General features: G+C 40.0%; 1 protein-coding gene across 1 annotated transcript; it reads left to right on the top strand.

The window, feature by feature from the left end:
- Window positions 1-828: 828 nt before the first annotated feature.
- On the top strand, window positions 829-18,752 carry ALG6 (ALG6 alpha-1,3-glucosyltransferase; the record flags this gene model as incomplete). The annotated part of the gene is made up of 14 exons (XM_079536481.1): window positions 829-910; window positions 4,182-4,266; window positions 7,231-7,320; window positions 8,186-8,274; window positions 10,233-10,315; window positions 10,993-11,057; window positions 12,769-12,954; window positions 13,457-13,592; window positions 15,612-15,697; window positions 16,298-16,382; window positions 17,478-17,548; window positions 17,875-17,943; window positions 18,087-18,285; window positions 18,555-18,752. The coding sequence occupies 14 exons, from the start codon at window positions 829-831 to the stop codon at window positions 18,750-18,752; spliced, it is 1,524 nt and encodes a 507-aa protein (XP_079392607.1).
- Window positions 18,753-22,170: the final 3,418 nt, after the last annotated feature.

Here is a 22,170-nt window from a genome sequence, read left to right as displayed (position 1 = left end):
GATGGTGCTGCTGGTACAGCTGAAGGACACCCAATAGATGTACTGTTATTTTCAGTGTCAACTTTAGAACGGTTTCTTTTATTTTAGTTCTTTTCTTTTTCTGAGAGGCTGAACTTTAGTTTTGACTCTTCTGAGGCAAATTTTGCATTTTTCATTTTTTTTTTTATTTTTTTTTTATTTTTTTTTTTTAATAGGGCAACATTGCCATTTTCCAAGGTTGATGCACGTGGCAGAATCAACATTTCTGTTTGTATGATTTTGGAATAACTTTAAGCCAGCGGAGAATTTTCTACTAGACCTCCATTTTCCGTAACTCAGCTATGCTGTTTTTACTCCAGAAATTGACATTAACTTAATGCCATATATTCACTCCTTTAAACTGTGTGCTTGTTAACAACATTTAGTCCTTTTTTCCCCCTACTTTATTGATCTAGGATTGTATACACGTTTCTTTGAAGGCGCTTTCCTCTTTCAGGCACAAATACCAGTTCATGGGCTATTGAAGATACTTAACAACTTTCTGTTGTCCCAGGTGAAACATGCTTTGTGTGTATAACAGATTGTGCAGAACTTATTAAGGTGAAGCTTAATTACCTACATGTATGTACAGAATAGATTTGATCTGCTAGCTGAGTTCTTCAAAGCAATTTGAAGTCTTCTACTCTCCTATTGCTGTTTTTATGTGGTTGTCAGATCTCCTAGCTCAGAATTAGGAGAACTTGTCAGTAGTGCCATTAAATGGCTAAGAAACAAAACCAGATGGTGCTGTAGCTATGTGTTTGTTTGTTTGTTTTTTCAGGTACCTCTGGCTTGTTACAAAGAGAAGCTATGGAGAAGTGGAGCTTAATGACAATTACTGTTTTACTGGCACTTACTGTACGCTGGACTGTATCGCTTGGTTCTTATTCAGGTAATTCTTGTTCACAGTCTGTAGCACAACCATTTGAAGGTGAATTATGGAGCTTGTGGTAAATTAAAGTAAACTTGGGTAGGAAATAATAAGTAGGAAGCAGTGCGCTACCTCAAGTATTGCTGTGGCTTAGGACCTATTTGCCTAAGGCTGGTGTAATAGCTTGGCTGCTTTGGTAAGAATAAGCAGAATGATACATATCCCAGCCGCGTGGGGGGTGCAGGGAGGGTCACTAATGCTTTGGGAGCAGCAAAGGAATGGCCGGCTGTCCCCTCCTATGCCTTTGTCACTCCTGTAGTTGCAGTGTATTACTACAGTTCAGCCATAAATTTGTTTAATCTTGTCCTTTAAGTTCTAGAACAGATGTAACCTTAACTTATATTTAGATAAAACTGTGCTGGTGATAATGAAGATGGTATAAAGGTGACACAAAGTGAGTGATTGCACTGTGTCCCGTAGCTATACTTACTTAAGGTTGTTTACAACATGAACTAGAGCTATATTCTTTTAATAGATGAGTATTTCTCCTCCCCATCTCCTAATGCTTGCAAAGAGCTGGCAAGTTTTTTCGAACCTCTCGGCGGCATTCAGCGCTGTGCATACACGTGCACAAAGATCTCTCTGCGGGTTTGTGTTTTTAAATGCCTCGTTACGTTCAGTCCCCATCAGCTAAAAGAATCACAAGCTCAGTCAAATTCTAGTTTGCTGCTAAGGCCATGGGGAACTTCACCCCCGAGCTGTTCAGTAACATTCGAAGTGATTTTTGAACTGGTGACTCTTGAGTTTTACTTACACGAAGGGATTTGCTTGAAGATAAATTGCACGTGTGACTTGTTACGTAGTTATTTTTAATTTGCTTTCTGAAAATGCCCTCGTAAAAGGTCTGTGATGCAGGGTCTCTTCTGTCCATCCGTGTGCAGAGAGGCAATCTCTGTGTTGCTGAGTGACAGTAAATTTCTGTTGTGCTGTGCATGTTTTCATTACTAACTGGATTCTTCCGAGTTGAAAAGAATTGCAAACCAACCCAGGTTCTGAGAGTCTTAAAATAGTGACTGAATTAAAAAACACATTTTTCTCTGTTTTTCATGTGTCTGTATGCACACACTTATTTCATACACAGCGACCATATAACTTCTTTTGGAATAGGAAAATCTGAATCCAGTCCAATCCAGCGAATTATCAAAGCGCTTGTTTAACTTTCAACATTGTCTGGGGGGAGAAAATTAATGTGAATGTTGGAGCTGTCAAATACAGAAGCATGCTAGAATTCCTCCCTCCTATCACCCTGCTTTGGTTTCCTTCACACAAAATAAACCTTGAATTAGTGGGGGCAGGAAAGAAATGGGGCCAGGATGATGTCTAAACTGACGCGGTCCCTTTTTGCTCTCTGTCACTGAGTGCAATATAATTGAGAAAGGATTAGCAGCAGTCCTTGTGCTCAGAGGCAGGCTCTGCTTCAAGTGCTGATTCAGCACACTCGGAACCCGCGCGTCGCATGGCTGACCAGATGGAGGGAGGATCATTCTGCCCTCTTCTACTGGGCTCTGTTGGATTGTGCTTCCATTTCCATTCTGTTGCTGCTCGCTATTTAGCATAGTTTTGGATCTCTGGCTAGAATTAGGGTCACGATGGGGATAAAACAGATAACTGATGCCTGGTTTTGAGTGGTTACTAATTATGATGACCTTAGAATAGCTGTCTTGTGTAATTACTGAGAAAAATTAAGCTTTTTGTATCTGAGGTTTTCATGCAGTTACAAAGCTCATGCTAAATGAGTAGAAGCTAGATACTCGTGTTGAGAGGCAGCATCGGACCTTTAACAGCTTGCTTTCTGTTAATAACAGAACTGATTAAGACCACTGTAAATTAAAAGCGTTTCACTTCATTCTGAAATGAACTAATTTCTTTACATACATATCTTTTTTTCCTGGAGAAGGGAAACTGTCTGTGTATGTGTGCTACATAGACTCGAAAATCTGGATAACACATTTTTTCTATTTTAGAAATGCTGTGAAAGGTTCTTGTAGATTTTAGCTCCAGAAAGGAGACCGGTACGAGTCCTGTTGGTCAGTGAGCTCCCTGATTCAGGAAACTTCTAGTTGCATGTGTCATATAGTGGAAATAATCTGTCTCCTGCTCAGGACTAAGTGAAGATTTATTCTCTCTACTACTCAGAAATAAGCAGAAGATATCTGAGCTTGTGTGGCTCCCACAGACTTGGCTCATGGGGAAAAACGATGGGTAGTTTTCCTGTGTTGTAAAGAAACTCTTAAATTTTGTCTGTTTAGTGTCAATATTTTAATGGAAGTACAATCAGTCCAGTTTCTGTTCTCAGTAAGCAGAGGTTAATAGAAGTAAATAAACAGTGATACAAGATGCTTAACATTCTGCCATTACCAGAGTTAGGCTGATGGTAAGGAATCGTTGCTGAGTGGGCAGCTGAAGTATTTGCACTGATAAAGCTTTTTTCCATGGGAAGAAAGCTCTTGGTTTCCTGAGAGTTTTATGTGCGCGTGTGTGAAAAGTATCCTTGAACATAATTTGCTTTGCAAATTGCTATCTAACAATCACTCATTTGGAAAGTGTGAGAGAGAATTCCTGTAAACCAAAATGGAACAGTTAGTTAGAAGTTTTGTATGGAAAAAATATTCTAAGCCAATTTCTGTGTGCTGATCTAATAAGTGGTTTGTGTTAACTAAGAATCATGAGGTAAGGAACAGCATATGTGATTTTTTTGGTAGCATCACAAACAAAGTAATAGAGGAAAGGGAGAGGAACTGGGGGGGTTTGGGAGGTGCTGCTTCTAAGTGAATTTAAAAATAAGGCTGGTTGTTAATTACAAAAGCAATAGCGAGGTACCACGGCTAAAGCCTTGTCTATGGTTGCTTACTGAGGAAATGTAGTCGGTACAAAATGGGTCTAAGATGGCTGCTATGGATGTTTTCTTATTGCAGAGAAAGTGCCACGTTTCTCATCTGTACTTGGTAATGATTTTTTGTGTCAGATGAGAAAGCTGTTCTTCACACTGGGATATCTTGATAAATGCTCATCACGGATATAGCCAGAAAGCCAAAGGAACACATGAAGCTTTTTTTGTAATTGTTAGACTGTGGAACAGATTAGGTCTCTTTTTCTTCTCAAATGTAATAGGAGAGTGGAGAATAAAATTAGTGTTGTAAGAATATGCAAATACAGTTTGCTTTTCCTCTAGACACGCATAAACAGAATAAATTCATAAGTACTGTAATCATTTTTATTTATTTATTTTTAGGTGCAGGAAAACCACCTATGTATGGAGACTATGAAGCTCAGAGACACTGGCAAGAAGTTACTTACAACTTACCCATCAGGCAGTGGTACGTAGTGCTGTTATGTTATAGCTCAGGTTACCAAGGGGTAAATGGAGTGAAACTTTGTTTTACACCTCATTAAATGTACCTTCATCTGTCACGTCGGCCGTAGCTTTTGCTGTTCTCAGAACTATTCTAAAAATACTTTTCTAGTGGCATAATATCACAGTTCTTAGACTGAAATACCATTTTCTTCACAAAATAAGCAAGCCAAAATATGGAAGTTTGGCTTGCTAGATATTAGCTTTCTGGAGGATATTCTGACTGGTGATATTCACTGCTGTGAAAACTTTGTTTTGAACTGAACACTACAGAATAGAAGATGAATTCAACTCTATTTCTGTAAATATGCAGGGACAGTCCTAAAAGCTTCTTGCTGTATGGAACTTTGCACATGACTGTGGGATTCACAATATAGAGCCTATATTATCATTTTATTTTTCCTCTTTCTGGGATGCCTGAGCCTCTCATTATGCCAGAGCTGGGATAATGGAGAGATATAATAATGGAGTTGGCAGCTTAGATCTGCTCTGCAGGCAGAACTGCATGTACTCAAAGTTCAGAGTTACGGCAGTCGTTATTTTTGGGTGTTCCCAGGGCTGGGTTGCAGGCTGGGTTGCAGGCTGGGTTGCAGGCTGGGTTGCAGGCTGGGTTGCAGGCTGGGTTGCAGGCTGGGTTGCAGGCTGGGTTGCAGGCTGGGTTGCAGGCTGGGTTTAGCCCATGGGCTGCCGCTTGGGCATCGCCGTCTTGTTGTATTGGGTCTTTGTTTTATTTAGGACAGAAGTTTTTCAGATTGGGGCCACTTTGGAAACAGAAATGTGCAGTGAAGTGGTACTTTGTCTTGGGAGTTTGGAAAGGACATTTCAGCTGACACGCGAGGGATTGCTTTGCAGAAGAAAGCAGAGCTTTCTTTCCCCTCCTGTATTACAGAAATGAACGTACCAAGAGATGCTGCTCTGGTACATGGAGAAAATAAACGTTCAGATTTGAGGCTGAGATTTGAATCGCTTCTAGTATTATTTGCTTAGTATTTAGAAAAGCTCTCTGTTCAGCAAGCACGTTGTGTACATTTATTTAAGTAAATAGAGCAGTTCTCTTATGAGAATGCAGTCCTATCAGATTTTTAGATCTCCTGATCTTTTTTTCCCCACTGAATTTGTCATTATTACCATTGCACAGACCTGCAAGGGTAACATAGCTGCATATTCCATGCGTGTTTCCAGTGATTCAAAAAACATTTTTCTTAAATGCCAGAGTAAGAATTTAAGTGGCTTTGTACCTTTAGATCTTCTTGTTATGTATTAACAGCTATGTAAAAAGCATCCTTTCTTATTAAAATGTCTTATACTGCTAATTGAATCTGTGAAGGGTTTTTTGTTTGGTTTTTGCCAAGTGTTACTGGGTTTCTGTTGGAGCTATGAGTTTACAGAAGGTAAAATCACAAAACCAGCATGCGACTTAACTGGAAAGCTTTCCACCAAGTGGCAGGCTGCTAAAATCTGTGTGAAGAATCAGAACTGCTTTGGTGTGAGCAATGTTGAATGGTAAAATAAGAACCAGAGATGCAGCTCGAAGAAATATGACTTATCATGAGTTCATAAGATATTTCAGACAGCTCATAAGGAATTCAAGAAACATCATTTAGAATAATAAATGTCAAAAAACTTGAGTTGGAAAGGGGAAACTGGAAAATGCAAGAGCTTGCGCCTTGGTAGTTAGAATAGACTAGTAAGTCTTTCTTGCTGTAAGGTATGAAGGATCTGATGCCTCATGTTTGTAATGTCTGTTTTTCTTGGATAAAGCCCTGTTTCTCATTTGGAGGTGACTTAATTCTAGCTGCTGTCAGCCTTCCATAGAAACACTGGCATGAGGGAATTACAAACAGGAAAATCCTTTTTCTTTGTGTCTCTCATGTCTTCCTCCTGAGTTTTCCTCTGAGGTAGGAGCAGGTGAAGTGGTTGTGGCTGACACAACTGCTTGAGATTCGTGACCTGTTGGCTATTCAGGAGGCATTACTGCCTTCACTTGGTTTGCTTTCTAAAACTTTCCTTGCCTCCTGGCTCCTACATTCACGCTGATGGAATTGCCTTACTAAACCTGGTGTGCCATACTTTCTTCCATGTCTGTGCTGGCCTTTACCTATGATACAGCTTGATATTGCCTTTTTTACTTCTGCTGAGTTGTTTTCCATCAGCATCACTTCCAGTGAGGCTTTTGCAGAGTGTTGGTATGTTGAGCAGAAGCAGTTCTCAGCTTTGTAAGTTACGCAAGTGCAGGAGTGGCAGGTAAATCTCAACTGTTCAGAAATGGTTGTTGCTTATTAAATGTGCCATCCAAGTCCAGGAAGAAAAAGGGGGAACCTGGGACTATTATAAGAGAAACAATTAGTAAATTTCCATTCTTTTGAAATCTCTGTTTAATTGCATTGCTCCTATTTCCTTTTTGGCAAATTGACTGCTGTCTTCTGGGATAATCAACATACATGAGACGTATAGGTTGTGTTTGTAGATGGAGATGAGGATCTGCAAAACCTTCCACATAAATATCCACAACTGCACATACTGAGTTTGTGCAGGCTTTGTATTAAATCTCTGGATTCTTATCAAATGCAATTCATGTGAAGGATTTTTTTTCCTCTTCAGGTAAGGAAGCTCCAAGAGTAGTTTGGTTGGTTTTCAGATCTTCTGTTTCGCAAACACAAATGAGTGCATTTTGAATGGCTTTTGTTTTGTTGCTTCAGATATTTTTTATGTGTAAAGTAAAGCAGCTAAAAGGAAGTCAGCAACATCTGTGAATTTTGAGTACATTGATTTAAAAAAAAATAAAAAAATAAAAAAAAATGGTGTAATGTTCAGTCTTTTCCTTGAGCAAAAGCAAAGCTGGAAATGTAGATCCTTAGCTGAGTGATTCTATGATTCTTTTTATACCTGTGCATGTATTTATTTGTGTACGTGGAATTTTTTTCCTTAGGTACTTCAATACAAGTGATAACAACTTGCTGTACTGGGGCCTTGATTATCCACCTCTTACTGCCTATCACAGCTTTCTGTGTGCTTATGTGTAAGTTCATTATTTCAAGTATTTCCTACAGTGGAGAATGCAAAACACCAATTTCCCTCTTGTCTCTCCTCCCTGAGGAGTGAGAACAGGAGCTGAGAGCTATCAGACTGATGAGATGGAAAGCATTGTTTGCTACTTTAAAGCCAGGGAAATAAATAAAATGGGGATCCCTGTTGCTTGAGGCCAGTACTGCTATTTTTGTCTGTTAATTATTGTGAGAGGAGCCAAAGGGTTTTGTTATTTTGCCAGGCCCTGAACTTTCATCAGATTTTGATACGACTTGAATTCTAGTCTTTCCCTGGAAGCTGTTGTTGGATCAGTGATGTACAGGAAAAAAGTTGCAGGATTTGAGTGCGCTGCATGGGAAACCTCTCTTGTATTGAGAGCCTGGGTGACATTTGATGACTGGATATCATGTAAATAGAATTCTGTTGTTGGAATACTTTTTCCACAAGAGCTTTACTGCCGTTGGAATGAGACTTATGGAATAAGAATGTAGGTTAAAGTGCACAGGCACAGTTATGTGGGGCATCTATGTGAACTGTAAATGGTTTATATTTAATACTTAAGCATGGAAGGTATTTACAATTGTTTTTTTAAAAGTCAGTGGAACTAGACTGAAGGTAGTTAGCTTGTCCTAATAAATAGTGCATTCCCTTTCTTTTTAATAGCTGAATTCTATAGCATAAGCAGATCTAGTGGTGACAAAAGCTTTCATTGATCACTATTGCTTTTTGAAATATTTCTTCTCATTCATCTTAATACTTGGAATATGCTCCTGTGCGTGTCATCTTTATTACAGAAAGGAGTGTAAAGGGAAATGAGAACTGTCTCCATTTTGATGTGTCTGTACTTTGTTTTACAGTGCAAAGTTAATAAATCCTGATTGGATTGCTCTCCACGCATCTCGGGGCTATGAGAGTCAGTCACATAAGTTATTTATGCGTACAACAGGTAGGAAAATGATATTTCCTTTGGTTGTAGGATGCTCACAGTTTGGTCTGGCTTATTAATTTAGCATGCTTAATTTCATACACCTGTTTTCACCAGTTGCTGAGCTCTTCGACTTGGGTGGCTTTGCTGAAAGGTCTTTATTGTGAGCTTTTATACCTTACCTGGCAGTGGGAGATATTTGATGTTTTAAAGATATCACTTTTTTTTTTTTTTTTTTTAATGGTTGCTACTTCCTGGAAATAAATTTGTGTTAATAAAAAGTAGAAGTGTATTTTAGTACTTCTATACTGGATGTCACCTCCATGCAGTCACTTTTCTGACCATTTGATTCTTTCAAACTGCTCTGGCAGAGATAAGGGTAGAAAAAGAATGTAAGTAACTGAATTGATCGTCCTTTCAAAAGGACAACAAACAGTGCGTCCAGTGGGCTTTTGTTCTCAGAGCAACAGATGCCAAATTACCTTGTTACTGTTTCCTAGCATTTTAAACCTGTCCTTTGCTTCAGGTACCGATACTGTTGCAGGAAATGCTTTCTGATTACAGTGGCAGAACTTGCTGTTCATCAATAACTTTTCTGTACTTCATGAGCCTCTCAGTCTGGTCTCTAATAATCGATTGAATTGAAACAAAAAAATCTCTAAAACTTAATTATCCTTGAAATGGTCTGTATTAATTCTGGAATCAACTCACTTGATAAACCACTGATAGATCCAGGAGTACTGATTAAACACTTCTTAAACAACAGCCATTAAAATAATGCATTAAAATAATTCAGAGCATTCAGTGTCAGCTGTTCCTGTTACCCCTTTATATTAAGTGTCAGCGTATTTGTTTTGCTAATGCCTTGGGTATATTTGTTTAATTGTGGCTTAAATCTACAGAATTATTATTATACTGAATAACTGATGCCTTTATAAACATTTTCTTCTAAAGCCTGGGATGAAAAAAAGCAAAGTGTGTTTTTCCTCTTGGAATAATTGCACGCTTTCTGAAATCTGCTTATAGAAATAATGTAAGCTTAAGCTTTTAAGGCAACAATCAAGAAGAATTCAGCTGCTGGTTTTGAGGTAATCCTGGGCAGATGAACCTGCTGGTTCTTGTCTCGCTGGCCCTCTTACAACTACTTGCTGTAGGCAGATTATGAAAACCAAGGCACTAATTTAGTCTGTTTGGCCACATCCGTAGTAGTTAACACAAAAATAAGTTGGAGGTTTTTTTTATAATCTAAAGCTTGTTACATACATTTATGGCTTTGAACTATATATTCTGACCAAAAAAAAAAAAAAAGCTTCATTGGATCTAGTTGTAGTCGATTTCTTTTGAGAATTAAGAATGCCTTCTCTCATTTCGGCATGTGAGGAACTGCAGTGTGCCCCGTTATTGACTGAGGCTGTGCCAGAAGTCAGGACAGCTGAACACATGGAAGCAGCAGCCTTTGGGCATCAGAAATGTTAGTGTTAGGAACATTATCTAGACCAGTTTCTTTTTGTCCTTTAAAGTGTAATGACTCTGTTTATTCTAATGAAGAACTGTTGAGTATTGTAATGTTTACTTGCCTATATTTTTGCACTGTCTTATGTAAAATATTTAGATGCAGTGTGACTGCCAAATTTGAGCCATCCTTGAAACAACAACGTACTGCAATACAATGTAAGATGATGGGAAAGCATATTCAGCTGAAACTGTAATGCCTGCCTCTTGAGCTTCAGGTGACTTGAGTGACTAATGTGGAGTTTTCACATTAAGATACAGCTGCAAAGCCCACATCCAAAGGTAGTCAACAGATCTGACTCCAGCACTCTGAGTTTTTACATGGGATGCAAACAAGACGTGGAACATCAGAAGGTTAAAGCCAAGCAGTAAAATATTCACAACCCAGATGAACATAGGCGATGCAAATTGTGTTAAGATGAGTTGTGGGGGAGGATTCTAATGTGAACTTCATCTTTATTTTTCAGTGTTTGTTGCTGATCTGCTGATTTATATTCCTGCAGTTATTTTATATTGCTGTTCCTTAAAGGAAACATCTACTAAGAAGAAGGCAAGTATCTGATGTTTGTGTAATTAAAAGACAAAAAAATAAAAGCCATGGTGTCAAGAAGATAGAAATTGAACAGGGTAAGAGTTAGTTAATGTCTAGAGCACTGGTGTCAATTCGCATAAAACCAATGACAATCTGTATAGCTCATATTAGCAACTTTTCAGTGAAGAAAAAAAAGCCATTAATTTATTTTACAGCAATTATTTTAAAGTCTTCAGTGCATCTTGTTATTGCTACTGAAGTTTAGTAGCCACGAACTACTGAGTTGTATTTCTTTCTGAATGTACTGCTTGATTGGTAGAAACAAGATTTGACCTGTGATGTTTGAACTGCCGTGCCTTGCACCCTGCTTGTGGCAGAACCAATTTTCTTCTGGAATAAAAAGTCTTCCTGTTTTTGGAGTGGTTTTGAGGCTTAAGATGGGAGTGGGGGATTTCTGAGCTGGTTGGCAAAGAGCAGGCTGGGCTTCATTCAGTTCAGTGTTCTCTTGTTTATGGAAATTCTGTATCCATTTTTATTCCTCAAAATATTGCTGACAGAAGATTAATTGGAGAGAAAGATTCCTACATCTAGGATGCACCATGGAGGGGCAAATTTATCTATTGGAGTTGTAGTATAAGTTCTTTATGTCTAATTCTTAAGCTGATTTTCTTTATTTTTTTGATCCTTCTGTTCAGGTTTCCAGTGCTCTCTGCATACTTCTTTATCCAGGCCTCATTCTTGTTGACCACGGACACTTCCAGTATCCTTTTTTTGCAGTGAAGTGAAAGGAGTTTGCATTTATGAAGTAATGCTGTTCTTTCAGTAGTTGTCTTTTGCTGGGAGGGAGGCAGATGATTTCATCTGAGGGGCCTCTGCCTACCACAGAGCAGAACTGGAGAGCAAACCGTACGTCTGGGATATATTGGAGATGAAGAGTTGCCATTGGGACAAATCAATCCAAACACAAATAATGTTCTTTCTGTGCCTCAAGCTTGTATTTCTGTCAGTCACTTTATTGCTGAAAGTGTCAATGGTAGTATGACTGAAAAGAAGGATGGCTTGTGCTCCTGTGATTTGTTTGGAAAAGGAATCGCCTGAGATCTTTTTGAGAGCAGAAGAGCACGTCAAGCACAGTAGTGTCAAATGCTCGTTTCTCTAAGACATGCCATTCCATCTTGTCCTTGCAGTTACTCAGGGCTGGATGCACGTTGCATAATGCTTAGCCATTTGGGAGTTAGGCATCTGAGCTGTGTCACTGGACCTAATTAGCAGAGCTAATTAGTCAGTGTTGGTGGTAGACACCCCCACAGGTGGGTCTTAATGTTTCTGTTCTTATGCCTGCTTTGCCCATCAGCAAGTAAATGTTGTTAGCTGGCTGTTCCAGGCTGTGCTGGAATAGGTTGTCAGTAGAAGCTGTGGAATCTGCAGCACAAAGTTCCTTAAGAAAAGATGTGTGACATCAGTAATGGCATAGGTAGAGCACAGTGATGTACTGCACGGTCTCCTGTGGTCTCTTCCAGCCCAATGACTGTGAATAACTTTACTATTTGTCACCAGCTCCCAGGAAGTCAATAGGTTTACTTAACCTTAACTGCTGCTGCACATCCCTTAAAGATCACAGCTGTCGGTTTAACAATTTGTCAGCGTGAAATTGATGAGATCTCAAATATTTGTGGTGATTTTGGATGGGAAATTTGAGTGGGTTGAAAACAATTGAGATTATCTGAATGCGTTGTTATGGCTACTTCTATTGACAAGGAGAAAACAGGATAGAGAACACGAGCATATCTGATAGTTTCTGCAGTGGTGTGAGAGTAAGGGTAGGAGACAAAGCTTTGTCTTCTGTTGTATTTAATTGTAACTAACTTTCAGCCACCAGCTGAGTTTGGGAACCTGTTTTCAAAATCCAAGGGATGTCTCTGCTTTTACTCTTATTCATGGTTTGTACAGTTTTAGCCACTAAGGGATCTCCTGGTGGATGAGGGTGCATTGTGCATGTAATGTTGTCTCTCACATACGCACAGCAGTCCTGGAGGTAAAGGATACACAATGTACATACCAACACTTGAATGTTCTTTAAGTATATTTGTGAGAGGTGAGGCTCGTGAAAGCTTTAATTATGGAAATTCCATAGAAGAAACATTTATTCTGATGGATCTCACTGCATTTTGTTACTAGTTCAGCTCAAAGCTTGGTTGACTGACAATGTGTTACTTGTATAATTAACTTAAATGCAAGATTTGTTCTCATTTCTGCCCATGTAATTCTTGAGTTAAGTTTTAGAAGTATTTTTTTTTTAAAGGCTTTAAATAGAAGTATTTCTCTGAAGAAAATAGCCACAACTGACAATGTGGTGTTTAAAACTAGGGGCAACTTACTTTGCATGTAATTTTACACTTGTCCCTCAGGGCACTCATTACTAATTTCCAGTACTGAGATGTACATCTTGTCCTTAACATAAAAAAAAACATATACAACTCAGTGAGCCTTGGATTTGCCTTGTGGGGTGTGCTCTGCTTGTCTTATGACTGGGACCTTCTGGGGTCGGTAGCATTTTGCTTGGCCTTAAATTATAAGCAAATGGAACTCTACCATTCTCTGCCTTTTTTTTGCTATTTGCTTGGAAAATGTTTCAAGAAGGGACTGAAAGGAAAGGGGTAAGTGGCTTTAAAGCATTTGATTTTGCTTAAGAATACACTCAGGCAGCCTGGCACTGAGAATATGATTCTCTTTATGTTCTCATTGCTGAATTGATTTCTAGTGGAAGATACCCTGTCCTAACGTGTTCCTCTCCCGCAAAACAAGCGTTTCTTGTTGAAATCTACATGAAGTATTTCCACGTAAAGAGAGCAAAATCTCTTCAGCTGTCTCTCCTCAGGACTCTGCCTTCTGTCTGCTAGATTAAATGTGGGCTATGATGGGCAACCCGATGGACAACCAGATTAGATGGACAGCAGTAGCTCTCCGCTTCTCATGGAGTTGTTCTTGCTAATCTGGGGATGATGAGCTTTTCCTGTGGTACTGGTGCCTCTTCTTGTTCAGGCTGGTTACCTTCAGTTCTCTTTTTAAAAAAAGACTTAACTTATAAAGAAAGAACTGACTTTTGTTACCAGTAGCTGTCTTTATCGTCTCTGATGCAAACTTTTCTCTTTATTGCAGGTTACTGTTGTTAATTAAATTAGCAGGGACAGTGGTGGTTTCCTTTGCTGTCTGCTGGCTCCCATTCTGTACTGATGTGGAACAAATCATGCAAGTACTCAGAAGACTCTTTCCCATTGACCGAGGCTTGTTTGAGGCATGCATGTTTTCTTCTCCCCCACCCTGCTGCAAATGTTCTGTATTCTTAGATCCCTTGAGAAACCTTCATCGTGACCTTTAGGGATTTCATGTGGGAGACACACCACAGAACTCGTAATTTGAGATGGCTTCTTCAGCAGTCATTTCTTGCCAGTTATTTAATCCAGTATTTAACCCCAGCTCAGCTGGCATCTTCCAGGATATTATACGAGTAGACAACACTTATCCCATCATCAAACTCATACTTCAATCCACACATTTTTCCACTGAGATGGATTCCATAGTAATTGACAGTGTCAGAAGATATAACCTTAAATGTTAGCAGATTCAGTCTCTTTGATTCTGCTCAGCTTTTTTTGACAGGATTTAAAAACAAAAACCAACTAATTTGAGTGCAGTGTATATGTTCCTTTTTAACCTGACTCGTACTTTTAGTGCCTCAATTTTTTCCCCAGAAGTCGTGGATCTGTTCTTTTCCTTTCCCCAGGCTGTTCACACTTGCGTACTGCGCAGTGCTGAGTGCTGCAGCCTTGATCCAGTAAAGCAAGACTTGTTTACAGGAGTATCACTGGTACAGAAGTGCTCCTTCCCAAAGTAACAGGGCGCTGTCGGTGCTTTGCTTAACATGGCACAAAACTTACTGTCCCGTTTGCAGAAGCCAGTTCTCAACTTCAAGTTGAACCCAGGAAATGAAGCTCTGACTTTTATTTCTTTTGATGTTGCAGGGATTTAAGCAAAAGCACATTGGGCTCATCTTGAATTTTCTTTTAATCTTCTTTAGATATAAATCATAGCCCAACTGTCTTTTTTTTTTTCTTGAGAATCTGAAGCTGCTGTACTGCAGGCAGTGTTTTATTGAGGTGACAGCATTCTCAGAGTATATGCTGTGCTTTTGCTTTGCTGTTTAATAAACAAGTGCACGAAAGACCTCCTCAATCCCCTGAAAAACAACGGCCCTATTCCTTGGGAATTATCTGAAATTTATTAATAGTGTGGTGACCAAAACTGTTCGTTTTTATGCAGTTCAGACTTTAAAAATAATGTTTGTAAGTGACAATAACCAGTGAGTCTGAAAAAGCTTTGGGATTTTAGTCTAATATTAGCCCAGATATTTTGTGAGTTGATGAGGGGACTGACCTGCTGGATGCTAATCTAGATAAAATGAGAAATTGTCCACGTAAGCAATGTGCAGTAAATTTATACTGGGCTGCATGTAACAGGTTCTTTGAATTGGTTCCCATTTACAGAAGCAGTAACAAATGCTGATGGTTGTAAAATCAGATTGGCTATTAAGTAGTGTGTGTGCTGGTGCTGCCAAACCCTCTGTTCACTTGTAATCCTCAGTGGATTTGAAGCACATACTCTGTGTTGCTGGTGAGCATATGAGGAAGGTGGCTCAGTTGTTGGTGCTGGTAGCTCTCTTGCTGTTATGTCTACACAGCTGTGTTTCAAGCAGCTGTTTAGGGATGAGTTTCATGAGCATGATAGCTGTAGTTACAAATTTAATTTTGAAAGTGATCCTAGCACAACTGCTAATGTCTTTAGACTTCTTGATTTATTAGTGGTTAACTCTGTCATTGCTAGCAAGCAGTAAGCACAGCTAAATACATTCAGGTATGTAATGAAATGTGACAGTGTACAGAATCTCTTCACATTTGGGAAAGGTTTCATACACCCATTGTTTAATCAGAGTTTTTCTAGGGACAGGTGGTTTTGAGCCTTATTCTCATGAGATGTGTGATCTCGTGACTTCAGTCGTAGGCTCTCGTGCTGGAGAACTATTTTGCATTAGAACATTGTTCAGCTGGGCTTTCTGAAACTCTGTATTTGACTGAAAATGAGAATAATTGGAGTTACACCTCAGATTATGATACATATTCACAAGTGTATTTTGGCAGTATTCATGGTTTAAAAAAAAGTCCCCCTTTCTCCCAACCCTCTTTCTGTCTCTGCCAGAAGCTTTAGTGGTGCAGTTGATGACTAATTGCCTGCTCGTTTGTTTGCTTCTCTTCCCCAGGATAAAGTAGCCAACATTTGGTGCAGCCTAAGTGTCCTTATAAAGATAAAGAATGTAATATCACCTCAGACGCAGCTCAAGCTCAGGTAATACTTAGCTGAAGTGCTTAAGGTGCATTTCATCTATGGTGCTTTTAGCAAAATCAGTAATTTTTTCAATGCGTTATAAGAAATGGGGTTTAAAATCTTGAAAAAATATTTTCTTTGTGTTTTTCTTCCCAGTGATAAATGGTTCCCCAAGTTCTGTTAGGAGAACAGCTACAGAACTTCCTGCTTTTTTATATAGTGATCTTTAGCTACTTGGTTGGCTAGGATTGAATTAAAATCTGCGTGCTTTCCTCTTCAAACAATAATTACAACTTTTAATGTTGTCATTATATAAATATATATAAAATACTCCGACATTGGAGTTCTTTTCCAGAGAAGCAAACGGTTTGGGTTTGATTTGCAGCAGCTGAAATCCTCATGGAAACTATTCCTTTATCAAAAACACTTCTACCAGTGAGACCCACTCACTGCTCTCCATCTGTAGTTGTTTCCCTGAGTTATTATTATTATTATTTTTTTTTAATTTCTGAAGATTGCTGTTAAATTCCTAAGGTGCACAGAGATTTCAGAAGTGGTTACGTGGTACAACTGCAGTAGTTGCTCATATATTCAAACCAATTTTCTTGCAAAATCCCTTAGTTTTGCTGTGACGTTCCTGAGCCTGCTTCCTACTTGTATCAAGCTGACTGTGCAGCCATCCCTACGAGGATTTAAATTAGCACTGGTAAGTGCATGTTTTTAATTGCTCCTTGTTGTGAGTCTGCCCCTGGCTGCTGCTGTGTGACCAACCATTCTGCTTAGAGCTGCCACACGTGCAGCACTGTGTGCCATTCAGTGCTGTGCTGGTTCTGCTGAAAAGGTGGTTTTAAAAGCATATTGCTGTTGGGGGTGGCTGGGAGGGTCTGACTGGTCTTTTACATCCAGACTTAAAATCTTAGCTTCAGTTTTTGGGAAGCTTAGTGTTCTATTTTTATTATCTACTTCTGAGGAGCTGCTACACAACAGAGATTCTTATGGAGTTGAATTTTTTCCTTTCTTGTGCTTGTTTTTGTTTTTTTAATGCATTGGCTGCAAAGTTCTATGAGAAGACTCACAGTGAGCATTGTAAGCTCATCAGTAGCTTGAAAAGAAAATTAGGCTATTTTCCCAAATGTTTGCATTTCAGTCTCCTCATATCTTTGAATTGATCAGCTGTCATTTATGTTGCTGTCACTTAAGTACGAAGTCATATTGCTTTGAAATCAAAATGTTATGGAGCTGATGCTCGAGTAATAAGGTAGTTTTCCATTTTTAATTTACGTAAGTGCTGTTTGAGAGTTCATTGCAACGTTGCCTAAAGCCAACATGTAGCCTTCCTGAGCAGTGCTGTGTATCTTCCAGCGTGTCTCTATTTGGCTGCAAAAAAACCCAACAAATTGAAAACAGTTTGGGGTACTGGCTGTTGATGATGCTGTGCACGAGTGATGTTCACAAGCTGGGCTGTTGCTGCTGTGACTGAGGATGTGTAGCAATGTGTTCACGTGTTGGGGAGGCTTGTCAGTGGGTCGCAGTGAATGGGGCTGCTTTGCACAAAGTGTTTTCTGAATAATTCTGGGTAAGCCTTGTAACAGTGCTTTGGGGTGGGTTTTCTGTAGGTGTAGGTGGTTACAGAAGCAGCTTTGTGTACTTGCAAATTGCACTGGAGTAAATGTAGCAGTTAATTAGAGAAATCAGCTCACTTAACTCATACATCCGTACAAAGTCTATGGCAGCAGAGAACCTAAGGCAGTGCTTTGTGCTGCAGTCACAAATGTTAATGTATCTGGTTTCCTTTTCTCAGGTTAGTTGTGCGTTGTCATTTTTCCTGTTCTCCTTTCAAGTACATGAAAAATCTATTCTCCTCGTGTCAGTGTAAGTAAATTATTTTTCTGTATATTCATTCTGGTCTTCCTCATCTTATTACTTACTGCATGCTGCTTTCTCACCTATAAATATAGCTGATGTTACATACACACTTGCTGTTCTGAGTAGCTTGTAAATGAGAATATATCAATGCAACTGTGCTGGTCTTTCCTGCTGTAAGCTCAGTACCTGAGTCCTGCTGCAGGTGTTTGTGCTGGGCTGAACGTTCTGTGAGAGGCTTGGAGGAGCAGGGAAGCAGCAGAGCTTCCTGCCTGCCCGTGGGCCTTCCTCGCTCAGCATGTCTGTGTCTGTGTGTCTCTTTTCTTTTTTTTCAGACCAGTCTGCTTAATCATCAATGAAATCCCTTTTATGGCCACGTGGTTTCTGCTTGTGTCAACTTTCAGGTGAGTCAGACACTTCACGTCATTTTAAAAGTGTGCTTCCCTGATCCTATTAAGCACTGGTGTGTTCTTTTCTGCTCTTTCTTTGCACTTAGTGTAAGGTAGCTCAGTGTGCACTCACCTCTGTGCTCATGGTCTTCTAACAGTATGCTGCCTCTTCTTCTGAAAGACGGCCTGCTGTTGGCCTACGCTGTGACAACGCTGGCGTTCCTGTCAGCCTGTGTGGCTTCCTTTGCAATATTTGAGAAGACCTCAGCAAAGGACCTGCAGCTGAAGCCGCTCTCCCTGTCCCTGCGGGGCTGTGTCTCTTGGTTGAAGCCCTTTCCCAAGATTGTCAGGAATCTGGTGAGTAACTTGAATTCCTACCGCCCTCGCTTAAAGCTCTTTGTGGCACTGAACTATTTGCACGAAGCCACGTTATGTTCATACCTGAATGAAGTGTCCTGCAGGGAACGCCGTGTTGTGTCGGGGTAGAGGTATGCTAAGTTATTTTTTTCCTGTGGTGTCATCTGTGTGTAGATTGAAGGATACAGAGCACCCAAGTAATGGAAGGAACAGCTTGTTGATGTGAGGTGTTAAATCAACACTAGCTAACGCGTCATTGTGTCTTACAGTTCCTTCTGTCTGTAACCCTGATGGGCGTCCTGTCTGTGATGAGTGCTGCCATGCATCCTCCACAGAGGTTCCCGGATTTATTCCCTGTGTCAGTGTCCAGTATTTCTTGCTTACATTTTTTATTCTTTTTGGTGTATTTTAATGTAATCATACTCTGGGACTCAAAAAATAGTAGGAATCAGAAGAAAGTCAGTTAACTTGTGAAGATTGTGGACTGAGCTATGAAAGGACAGTGGTTTTAGTGAGCAGTGTCTGACATTGCAGGTGAACTTGTTTATGATGTCACACAATTTCTGTAAGTTAATGAAAATTGGGAAACATGTTACACATGTAGCTATGAAGTGATCAATGACAATTCTAAAGGTGCATTTTAAGGAATACCTGGAAGTGAAAGTTGATGTGTTTTCTTCAGAATTGTAACACTTGTTGCCTAATAAAGGACCAAATTTTGAACGTTAAAATATCCTGGCTGTATCAGCAAAGCAAACTGTTCTGTTGGTGTTCACGTGGTTCCCAGCATAGAAAGCACAAGTAAGTCGAAACAGTGTGGGTGAGTGGTAATTGCTGACTGGTAACTGCAAGTTGTGCTGCTGGATTGTTTTATAACAACTGCCTTGTGCAGCCTGTCGATGCACGCGTCGTTCTCCCATGCAGTGCTGCAGGTCATCCAGGCTGCTGCTTGAAGCTGTGCGTCAGCGTGGGGGGCTCCTGCTGCTGCAGTCTGAGCAGAACGACTGCTTCTCCATGACTTTTTCTTAATTCATCTGACAGCAGGTGTTTAAAGCAAAAGAAAACAAGCGTGGTGGTGGTAATGCTTAAGGTTTGAGCAGTCTGGTGGAAAAGTTTACCTGTACTAAAGGAACATTCCTTTCAACTGCTAGCAAAGGGTCAGTCATTATTTCAGACATCCCCCTAAGATAACACTGCCTGCCATTCCCGTAGGCCCTGCTGTCAGCTGTATTTCCACACTGACACGCTGTTTACTGGTTGGTTCCTCCTTGGAGCCAAGCTACTGGCTTCTGTGCTTTTTCTTCTCCCAGGAAAGTATTTAAGTTGGTTCTCTGTAATCTTGTGGCAGAGGAAAGGGGAGAGCAGAGGTGGAGATGCTGTCTAAATCATTGTTCTCTTGCTCTCATCACAGTTAACAAAGCTTCTGTCTGACCTCATCTTTAAAACAAACAAAACAACCCCAAACCCACAGGCATTTTGATGTTAACAGAGCTGTTAGCTTTTAGCAGAAATGAATGTTCTTCTAGTTAGCATAAGTTTCGTAGCCAGACCTCTCTGTCAGCATTGCTTTAGCACTGCACTTGTTTAAAGACTGCTGCTTGACTTCCCTGCTCTCTGCACATACCCAACTGTCAGTAGCACATTCTGGAGCTCCCTCTGCAGCATCAGTTCTGTGTGTGTGAATCAGCTGTTCCGTGTGCTTCCAACTGTGTGAGTTATGAACACTGTCAATGAAGTGTTTCCAAGCTGACTATTTCTTCAGTTTTTCCAGCTTTATTTGTTGTGGAAAAAATAATCTCAGCCAACATTTGACCCAGGGTAGCTAAGACAAAAGGCATTCCTGAACAGTAATTATAACTTAGAGGGGGGCAGTGCAGCTTATCTTCTTTCTTTACCTACGCAGTAATAGTTTGCTGGAAAGCAACGAAACTGAAATGTTTTCACAAGCATTTAGCATTTTTCTGAAGGAGTGTCTCCCAGCATGGCACACCAGATCTCTGCCACAATCCCTTCTTTCTTTTAGAACACGTAGGCTGAGCGAGCACCGATGTGTATCGGGATGCATACATAGGAATCTTTGTCTGCAGAGCTAAAGCACGCAGCATTCCCACAGCACGGCGTGCTGAGAGACTGCTGAAGCTTCAGGAGCTTTGAAGACCTTCTGCTTCCACTGAAATCAAGTGTGGAACAGCAGATGAAGATGGAAGCAGAACAACTTCACGTTCTGACGAGCCTGTTCTCTTGTGTTCGTCACAAGATCGGGGCAGGGTCCTTCCCACCCGTATAAAAACATTAGTTTTGCGTGTATCTTTTTTCTTTGTCCTTGAGATGGCCTCCAGGGGTGATAAAGTGAGAGTCATCCGATCCACCTTGTGTGGAACTGGAAATGGTTCTTAACAGAGCCAGCTGTTTCGGAAAGGCAGAAGCCTGGTACAGGGAGAGGTCAAAGAAACAGTAACTGCTTAAATAGCCGAGGCATGTGCCAGGAGTATTTGCAGCAGGAGCTTAGGGTGAAAACATTGTATTTCCCTAAAAATGGTTAAGCAACAACCTTGTCCTTGTGATAGGGTGAGCTTTGTGTAAATCAGTTAAATTACTGCTGTAGCTGACTGTCCATCATCACCCCTACTATTCCTCTGCAAAATAACTGTTCTCCTAAGACCTGCACGGAACAGCTTGCTGTAGATGGCGTTCAGTTCACTTGCAGGCCCTGTATAGATCAATGATTATTTAATTTTCAGTTACAAAGGTTACAGTCAGGTTATATAAACTATTACCATTTAGTCCCAACTATTTATTTTTCCTGTTATCATGCAAACAATTAGCTGGTGAAGCCTGTGCACGTAGCAACAGCAAAAAGCAGCGCAGACAAATGAGTGACAATTAACTTCTCACATTGAACTGCACAGCAATTAAATGCAAAAGTAATTTTTATTTATTAAAAGTTCCAAAAGCTTCAGTACATCCACATTTGACTACATATATATTTAACCACATATTGTAATGTTTCTTTCTCAGTGTTCTAAAAACTGGTTAGCAAGAAATGATGTTCAATTTTTTGTGTTTATATTGGACTTCACTGTGTTCATGAAATTTAAGGGGAAAAAAAGTCATTCTGGGGAAGAAGGCATTCTATTGCACTCTCCCCACAAGAGAGGCTGCACCCAACTAATTCAGCAGTTCAATTTTGAGCACAGTGACCAAAGAGAAGATGTTCGATAAAAGCTTCTCTATATATCATTAAATACTGGAACCAAACTAAAATGGTGACCTAAAAAGAATGTCCACAGAGTGCAGTTGTAACAGGGGGCTTGACTCCAGTGCCTTTGTACAGTGGGTCAGCATTAGAGAGAGCATCTTTGTAGATGGCAAATTTGTCCTGAAGTGGCAGCTATAGATGAGTAATTTGCCCGAGTATAAACAAATCAAAGGGTCAGCAATCAGAACCATTCCTTGCATAATAGAGCTTCCTTTATCTTTTGGTCACCGTCATCATTATAAAAAGCTGTGTCACCTGTCAAATATTGTAGATTTTTAGGAAGTCTGTTGGAAACCCAGACACAGTCATTTAGATCGTGCTTTGCTGCCTTATTGCTGGCGAGATTAATTGAGCAGCCCCAGCAAGAAGCAGCCATTTCCTCGAGCACCATGCTTTGTGAAGCTGTCCGTTGCTCCCTGAAGGCCTGGGATCCAATGCTTCTCTTTTACAACATTTTCTCCTCAGCAGTTCTTGCAGGGGATGCTTGACTGCAACTTTCTTTTAAACCAGAGCAACGTAACTATTTTATATTTGCAGTAAGAACATACAGAAGAAAATAGTTAATATTCCATGCAGCAGTAAATCTAGATCAGCGTTCTGTACACACGCTGGGATAAAATAACCAC

The sequence above is a fragment of the Tetrao urogallus genome (assembly GCF_951394365.1).
Source record: "Tetrao urogallus genome assembly, chromosome: 5".
Lineage (NCBI taxonomy): Eukaryota > Metazoa > Chordata > Aves > Galliformes > Phasianidae > Tetrao > Tetrao urogallus.
Note: the sequence above shows the minus strand (reverse complement) of the source record. Positions and strands in the feature narration are given on the sequence as shown.